Raw genomic sequence first — 9,374 nt, 5'->3', positions numbered from 1 at the left:
TAAATACATAAATAAATAAATGCATAAATGAATAGAAAATAAAGCTTTAAACTCAGAGTATAAAATTAGCAGTTAATTCCCTTGGATCAATAAATAAATGTATGACAAATATTTAATGTAACACTGTGAAAAACACAATGAAATGCGTAAAAGGCTGTGACTGATCATCGGTTTACACATGTCTGCCTGAGCGTTCGACTGTTTACATTTCCCATTCACAGCGTTCTGGAGGTCGTGCTCCTCGCGCCTCCTCCTCCTCCTCTCCCACGCACAGCTCCTTTTTCGGGAGTGTTTTGTGCAACACACCTGACAGGTTTACTGCTGCTTACATCACTGTGAGTCATATCGACGTGAAGCTCAGCTCAGAGGCTCGACTCAGACGCAGAGCACGAGGAGACCGGGTTTGGGAGGTCCCGTTTGGTCTGGAGCCTGTGATGGAATAAGAATCTGACCGATCTGATTCAAGGGACGCAAAACAATGGATCTACCTAATCCCTCACTTCACAGGTAAGTCTCCTGTTTGACTCGACTGTGGTTTTCTTCAGTAACGCTCATGACTGGCACCATTTCATCTACATTTTTCTCTTTTACAATTACATTTAAACTGATCACGAGTTATGATTTTAATGAGATTTTGATGCATTTTAATGACTTTAAATCACTTTATACTGTACAAAGTGTGTTGCACAAATACATTTTTCTTGTTTGCTGGTTCTGTTTAAATCAATAACAGGTTCTTAGTTCTTAGTTTTCATTTCCTTAAACCATAGTTAATAACCATCGATATGTTTGGAATATGGTTTGTTGTTGTTAGTACTTTTTCTTTCATTTCTCCTTCGTTTGCCTTTGTGGACTTAGAAGAACTGACAGAAAATCAAGAATGAAAGCAGGATATGTTTATATTTTTTTGTATCCGACTTTTTTTTTGTGTTTTTTGTTTTTGTGCTACTCTATTTCTTTTAGCTTTTCTATTTCCGCGCTCTGGTCTTCTTATTAGGTCTGAAATTTAAAGCTGCACAGTGTAACTTTTCTGCTGAAGGCTTTGCTCCCTGCTCGTCTCTGTGGTGATGTTATTGCTCTGCCTGGAACGCTCAACAGTATGACATTAAACTGATCTTCAGATATATATTTAAAGCTGCACCGTGGAACATTCCAGGCAGAGCGATGACACAGACACGAGCAGACGGACATGAGCAGACGGACACGAGCAGACGGACACGAGCAGACGGACACGAGCAGACGGACACGAGCAGACGCCGCCGCGCTGGGAAAGTGGAACGTTTTCCTGCAGTTTCTTGCGATTGTTTTTCATTTATGGTTTAATTGTTCCGGACGTTCTGAACGAGCCCAGAAAAGGAAACATGTTTATCGCATTAGAAAGTCTCAGCAGAATTCAATTACGACAACATGTAGCGTGAAGCGATTCTCGAGGGACTCAAAGAACATTAGCACAAAGTCATTTTTCAAGGTTTTCGGGAAATGGGCAAAAACACTTGACTTGAAGAGAGTGTTTTTAGCTGTAAATATATTTCTGCCAATGACACAGGCGGAGAGAAGAGTGAGACACAAAACGACTACACACTATTGATCTAAAAAGGCTTTAGAATAGAAACCGAGCTCCTTCTTGTGCAAAACTGAATACAGTACCGTAATTTCTGGAGTATAAGTCGCACCAGCCAAAAAATGCATAATAGAGAAGAAGAAAAAACATATATAAGTTGCACTGGAGTTTGAAATGTGGTTGCAAGTGTGAAAATAACAAATAATATCACATATAAGTCGCTCCGGAGTATAAGTATCAGTATATAAGTATAAGTCGCACCCCGGCCAAAACTGTGAAAAAAGGACTTATAGTCCGGAAAATACAATATATTTTTGTTTGTTGGGATGTTGACTTTATAAAGAAAAGTGCTCTTTACTTCTCAGTCTAAAATGTAGTGCAGTAAAAAGTACAGATTTCTGCTCTCAAATGCAGTAAACGTATCCACAGTAAAATGTACTTACTTACACCCACATGCGTTACTTTAGAGTACTTTCTCTTTTGTACTTTCACCACTGACTTCAAGTTGACTTTTTCCTGTATTGTCCTGCGTTTCAGACTTGAGTGTTCAGATTATGTTTGTTTTCACCTATCCCCTATGTCCGCCCACAGCTCTGCACAGTTTTTCAAAACATCCACACTCCGGGACAAACGTGTAGGGGTCATGTCAAAGTGTCAAACTGCCCATTACTCACAGAGAAGTGCAGACTGTTGGAGAGGATGTGGCAGGAGGCCAATCTCTATCATGTGTTTTGGGATTGTCCCGTTGTTCACAGGTTTTGTACTGAGACCAACAAAGCTTTACAGACAATTTATGACATCACAATAACAGTGGATTTCAGAACTGTGTATTTGGGCCTCAGAACTCCTGCCATGGACACAAACAGCAGTTATCTCAGGTGCATTCTCCTGGCTGCAGTGAAAAAGGCCCTCACAGAGAAATGGATGACACAAAATGCTCCGACTGTTAAGGACTGGACTGACATTATAATGGACGGATGTAATATGGAGGAAATGTGCAGTTTTTGTTTTTTCACATGTTTATATTTGTTTTGTTCAATGTTCATCATAAAGTTGAAAAAAAAAACATCTTCATTATAATAAAATAGATATACCGTATTTTCCGAACTATAAGTCGCACCCTTTTTCATAGTTTTGGCCGGGGTGCGACTTATACTTATATTTATACTTATATACTTATACTCCGGAGCGACTTATATGTGATGTTATTTGTTATTTTCACACTCTATTATGCATTTTTTGGCTGGTGCGACTTATAGTCCGGAAAATACAGTACAAATAATAATAAAAGCTGGTTGAACGACAAACGGCACCATTTTTCATCCAGATCTTTACTTTTGGTGCTTTAACAGTTCTCAAAATATGTCTTTTTACTCTTAAAGTACATTTTTAAAGGGTGATTTAATTACTTTTGCTTTCATGAGATCCTTTTACTTTTACTTGAGTATTGACACCTGTATCCGTACTTTCACTTACGTAGCACACTTGAGTACTTCTCCCACCCCAGCTCGAGATGACTTTACGAGGGAACTCCGTCGTAACACGGTTAAAAGCTCATAAAAGTCAGTTTGTTTTCAGTCGCGCTTGTCTTTCCCCCGTAAAGGAGCGCCTCAAATGCCTCAGACAAACACATCATTAGACTTTTGCGTGCTCAGGTTCGACCGCTGTCTCGTCGAGAACCAGTCAAAACATTTGAAATCGCCCCTCAGTCGTCACACAAATATAATACAATACCGATGTGAGCTGAGGACAGACGTTCACTGTTATATTTCAGTCAGAACAGGACATGGTACACGAGCGCTCATATAATGACAGAACGTGGTGCGCTGCATGACCTTCAATAGACTTTTTGTCCCTTTCTCTTGCCTTATCAAAACGCCCTCTCTCTCTGTCATATAAAGAGCTCATTGGAGTGTAATAACCTTATTTTTCATCAAATGTGTAGAGTTCAGAACAGACCCGGAGGTTGGCTCAAGGGTCTCGGGCGATGTGTATTACTAATGTGAGAACACGCTCAGTATTGTTCACGCTCAGTATTGTTCACGCTCAGTATTGTTCACGCTCAGTATTGTTCACGCTCAGTATTGTTCACGCTCAGTATTGTTCACGCTCAGTATTGTTCACGCTCAGTATTGTTCACGCTCAGTATTGTTCACGCTCAGTATTGTTCACGCTCAGTATTGTTCACGCTCAGTATTGTTCACGCTCAGTATTGTTCACGCTCAGTATTGTTCACGCAAACCAACGCCGAGCTCAAGACAGAGAAATGTAAAGGTCACGTGTTGTGGTTTGATTGGTTTTCCTCGTTGTCCTCCACCAAACCTAAAACATTTACACTCAGCCAGAGGTGGAAGGTACTCAGCCACATTTACGGGTTTTAATTGTACTTCTTAGAGTAGTTTGACGACATACTTTTACTTTACTAATATAACTGAAACAGTAAAGCAGTTTTCTTGCTTGAGTAAAGGTTTTGAGTCTTCTCACTTTCAGGTGCGTTCACATTTAAAGCAAATACCAAGTGCAAATTCTGAATAAAAACGGGATTGAACCTGGATCTAAACCTTGACTAGACCAGGACTAAACCAGGACTAAACCAGGTCCAGACCAGGACTGTCTGCATCATGACTAATCCTGGATCTTTCAGATTGTTTTTCTACTTTGTGCGGTTAAATAACGTGACATAGTTTTAGATTTTTGCTTTAACCACCTTTTGCTTCGTCCGCTGCTTTGCACATTGTCATTCTACTTCTTAGCCCTGACAAGTTACAGCAGTGAAGCGTTTTTTAGAAGACTTTATCATGAAGATCATCGAGAGAAGGCCGAGGCTTTGCGGCCCTGTCAACAACGCACCGGGCGGAGGAATCTTGAATCCAAAATCTCAGAATATGTAGGGATTTTAGGGACGTTTCTCAGCTACATCCTGTAATTCCATACGTCTTGCTTCATATTTGATGTTCAGCACCTATAATATAAAAAGCAGTAAAGACTAAGAAAAAGGTGCCAAAACGTTTGACTTGTTGCGTGTATTGTGTAAAAACATCATCCATTGTAATACATGGATAATACATACAACATAATCAATCGGCCACTTGCCACGGCATCTTAATCCCGCCCTTGACACTTCCAAAAGTGCAGCACGTCTAGTTCGACCCCTCCTGACATTTTCTCCCTCTCGTCCCGTGTCCACAGATCGTCCCTGCGCCGCCTCTGGGCCGCCGGCTGCTGGTTCGGGCCCCCCGCCACTGCGGAGGGCGGCGTCTCCACCTCCCGCTCCTGGCTGCGCGGGTTTCTCCGGCTCAAACTGGTCACGCTGCTCCTGTTCCCGCGCTGCACGGTCCTGGGCCTGCTCTCGGGATGTCCCTTCAGCGCCAAGGCCCTGGTGCTCCTGCGATCCCCCCGAGTCTCCGCCAAGCCCTCCACCGTCTTCCTCTTCCACCTCGCTCTCGCCGACGCGCTGCTGCTGCTCCACTGGACGCTCAGGCTCGGACACAACATTGGCCTCTGCCTCGGCGTGGACGTCGACGACTTTTTCGTCCGAGATCTGCGAACGCTGTGGTTGAAAAAGGCGCTGATCGTCCTCTCGAACCACCTCCTCGACGCGCACCTCTTAGCGTCTCTGTTTTTCTTGGGCTTCCTTGGACTTGAGGCCATCCTGGTCTCACGTTGGCCCCTACAAACCCGCGGCATCAGGACTTCCCATCGGGCACAGCTCGGATGCTCCTTGGTGTGGGCCCTGGTCCTGATCGAGCTCGTTATTGTGACGTTTTCGAAGATCCCAGACGCTCAAAGTCCGCCCTCGATCTTGTCGCTGGAGACACTCTCTTTTTGCCTAAGGAGGGTTTTGTGGCTGTGCGACTTATGGCTCCATTATAACATTATTTATAACAAGCCACAGAAGAGAAAGAGCTCCTTCCATTAGGCCCATCAGATGTGAATATTTATGGATATTTAATTTTAATTGATGTAGAGAATGATCTTCTAGTCCGGGGTTTGCACCAAGGGTTTCAGAGTGATCAAAAATTAGACAAACTATTTTTGATCGGTCGAAAAGTCCTCTCTAAAGAAAGTGATGAACACGATGAGACACAACACGTCCGGGCAATCGAACACTGACAACAGCAACAAATTGTAAAAACGGAACAAACAAATCATTAATATACCGACTTGTTGCGTTTGGATTGGGCGTCTTCAGGTCTGTTTGACACTGGTTCACATTGATAACATGCAATAACTACTTTAATGCATCGGTTTTACTCCGAACTGAAGTCGTTTCCCACTCATTATGCATTATTAATTCACTTCTCGGTCAAACTCATTCTGCATTACCACGTAATGGATGGATGGATGGATGGATGGAAAATGTCTCTGGTCAAACCCACGGACAATAGTTTTAACCCGTAGCAGCTCTTAAAAAAAGGCCTAATTCCACGGAAACAGCGGACCTGGCAACCCTCTTGACGCTGATATTATTGTGGACACGAACGCACAAAAAACAGCGATTTTACTTTGAAATTAATGTTTTATTTCACCAAGCGCCACAAATCCTGCAGCAATAAGGCAATTTTAGAGGTTGATGAAAGATATTCATAGTTAGTCGTTGGGAAATGTGACAAACAACATACCATATTTTCCAGACTATATGTCGCACCTTTTTTCATAGTTTTGGCCGGGTTGCAACATATACTTATACTTATATTTATACTTATATACTTATACTCCGGAGCGACTTATATGTGATATTATTTGTTATTTTCACATTTGCAACCGCATTTCATACTCCAGTGCGACTTAAATATGTTTTTTCCTTCTCTATTATGCATTTTTTGGCTGGTGCGACTTATACTCCAGTGCGACTTATAGTCCAGAAAATACGGTATTAAACCACAATCCCGTGTCCATTCGAGTGACTGTGACAGAGCGTTCAGGCGAGTACCATTGGAACACGGCGAGATGGTTGACTGACTTATGGTTGACTTATGCAGACGGCGTGGGGGGGACGGGGACGTGTCTTGCCCGAGGACACAATCGCAGATCCACTGTTTAGTTAAAGAGGGGAAAGTAAACTGAGGAAATGCTTTGAAAGGGTCTGGTGGTCGGATAGAGGGAACGACACGTGGGAAAAGAGACGAAGAACTTGCCGAACATGTTATCTTTTTATGAATTAAAACCACGAGGACGTAAGTGTCTCGTATCAGTGCAAGCAGGAGGAAGTTTAAGCCTTAAAGTTGGATTTTGGACAAATTATTTTGATATTTTGGAATAATTAAACACTCAAAGTTTAATACTGGAACACAAATAAGCAGAGAATGGAAATAACTGTGCGTGATTCAGTGAAATGTAATTAAAAAGGCAGTACAGAGGTCTTAGATTTGATTAAAAAAAAAGTCTTTATTGTTTGGAACAGTTTGGTCTCATCAAACACAAAAAGGAAACTTGACTTGACTTGAGTTTGTTCTGGGTTTTTCATGTCTGTATTATTTATTACATGACTTTAATATTCAGATGATGATAGTCTATGTGTGTGGTAACTCTATCAAATGTATTTATAACATGTTTATTCATATATTTAACTGTGTAATATTTTAATAATTTGCTGTAAATAATTCTTCATTCTGTATTAGAATTTAATACAGTTTGTACAGTGCCAATATTACCACTTATACTATAAATAAACTAAAGTATTTATTAAGAAAGTAAACATGTTTGTACTCATTTATTTAAAGCTCAGTTCTGACCCTAATAACTGGGATTAGATTTGATGCAGAGATTGAATGATTTTTAAAGGTGAATGAGAGAGTAAATGTGTCCGTGCTTTTAAATGTACATTTTCTTCTCTTCAATGACTTTTAAATGTGCAGTTTTAAATTGTAATTTGTAATTTAAAATCTATTTGATTTTGTTTTTATATCTTATCTTATTACTTTTACCCTATTTTTGCCTGTCTTTTACCTTGCTGTGAAGCACTTTGCAACCCTCTGGTTGTATAAATCGTGCTATATAAATAAAGTGGATTGGATTGGATAAATCACGTGTCGAGAGTAAATGATGTAACTGCTAAAAGGTTCAGATAACTTGACTTTGGAGGCACATTTACAAGAAGACAAAAAACAAAACACCAACAACAAAGAAAACACATGGAAAAACAGATTTGAGCCCTCTTGATACATGCTTGTAATGTCAGTGTAAATCCAGCAGGGGGCGGTACTGTGCTGCTTCTCGACTCTTGACCTGCATTTACAGTGTTTATTCACGGCTTTATAAATCTCGTGTTTGCATATTTGTTGCATGTAAACATTAGATGTCCCTGTAAAGTGCTAAAACAACAATAAGACATGAACAAAATCCCATAATCCTCTCTGTTTGACAGCGTTTTGGCACTTGATGCTGCTCGGCTTTCGCTTCTGCACGACGTGTGAGGTCAGACTTTTCACAAATAAACCCGTCTTTTAGACAAGCTGGGTCCAACTGAACAGATCTGTGTCTTCAAATCCCCCTCAATCTGTGACGTGCACTTCCTGGATTAGAACGCGCCTGGAGAACTGCGCGGGTTTAAATCAAGTAAAGGATGTGGAGCTTTTCTAAAGATGACACACGGCGGAGCTTTGGCGCCCCCTAGCGACTGTCATTGGACACAGCGTCAATCCAATGCAAATTCTACACTTGGAAATATCATCAAAATAACCATAGTTTACTTATATTTGATTGCTATTTTAATCTATTTGTTTGATTGATACCACTTTATAATAACTACATCTTAACTGCATATTAATAATGAAGTAACAGTTTATTAAGATTGATTCAGTCTTAGTAACTGGAAGGGGTCAGCTAAAGTTTGAATCACTCTTAATGAACTATGATGCATTTGTTCGTGCTTTATTAAGACTATTCTGTGTAAATGTGCATTATAACTTATTCATTTTACTCATTTAGATTTATCAAACACATACAAACACAATATTCACATAAAACTTTGCATTATAAATAATTTGAAAGATGGTTTTCTTGCTAAATGCTGTCATTTCTAAGTGACTAAATAAAGTAAGTCTAAAATTGAACAGACATTTGCTTAGTTTTTCATTATAAAGTCAGTAATATTAGCCTTTATAAGTTGGAATATAGCGTTTGTGTATTTTTTTTGCTATATTCAACCTTAATTACTCTGTTTTTAGGATTGTTTTCAAATTCCCTGTGGCCATTACAACATGTAACACAGACTATGTCGTTATGTTACTGTTCCCAAACTAACGCTCCTCAACTGCCTCAAACTGGACTGTGTGAAACCAAATACAGAGCGGCTGTTTTATTATAATATTTAAACACTGGCTTTGCTGATAAAGTATTGTGTTACTGCACAAGTATTTAAACCAGCTGCTGAGGACCACTTAAGATTCAACACATGGAGATTTCTCTGTTATTTGAATAAATGTGCTCGAAGCTTCATATTCTACATTCCTCTCCTCTTTTTTTACAATTTATCTGTGTTTTCTGTCAGCAAATTTGTCTCCAATGGAAACTTATTTATCAGAGTGAAAGATTGTCGATCTTTAAAATCCTTTATAAATGCTCTCTTGATTAAATTTAAAATGCACGCTTAACGCCACATGTTTTAGGACAAGAAATAATCCTGAATCAACACAATCAAAGGCACGATATTAAAAAAAAAGGAAAAAACGTCTTGATTCGATTAAACTTTTGTTGACTTTTCACTTTATATTAATCACACGTTAAATAAAGAAATAAAACACACACAAAAAGTAAAACCTACACATCCAACGACAGGAACGATCAGGAGAACAATTACACGCTTCATTCT

General features: G+C 39.9%; 1 protein-coding gene across 1 annotated transcript; it reads left to right on the top strand.

Moving 5' to 3' along the window:
• The first annotated feature begins 395 nt into the window (after positions 1–395).
• LOC140347421 (uncharacterized) lies at positions 396–7,130 on the top strand. Its single transcript, XM_072433862.1, has 2 exons — positions 396–507; positions 4,751–7,130. The coding sequence occupies exons 1-2, from the start codon at positions 479–481 to the stop codon at positions 5,478–5,480; spliced, it is 759 nt and encodes a 252-aa protein (XP_072289963.1). The 5' UTR covers positions 396–478; the 3' UTR covers positions 5,481–7,130.
• The last annotated feature ends 2,244 nt before the right edge of the window (positions 7,131–9,374 follow it).

This window comes from Eucyclogobius newberryi, unplaced genomic scaffold (assembly GCF_026437365.1).
Source record: "Eucyclogobius newberryi isolate DKJ021-1_F unplaced genomic scaffold, fEucNew1.0.hap1 SCAF_11, whole genome shotgun sequence".
NCBI classification, from domain to species: domain Eukaryota; kingdom Metazoa; phylum Chordata; class Actinopteri; order Gobiiformes; family Gobiidae; genus Eucyclogobius; species Eucyclogobius newberryi.
This window is presented reverse-complemented; position numbering and strand designations above follow the sequence as displayed.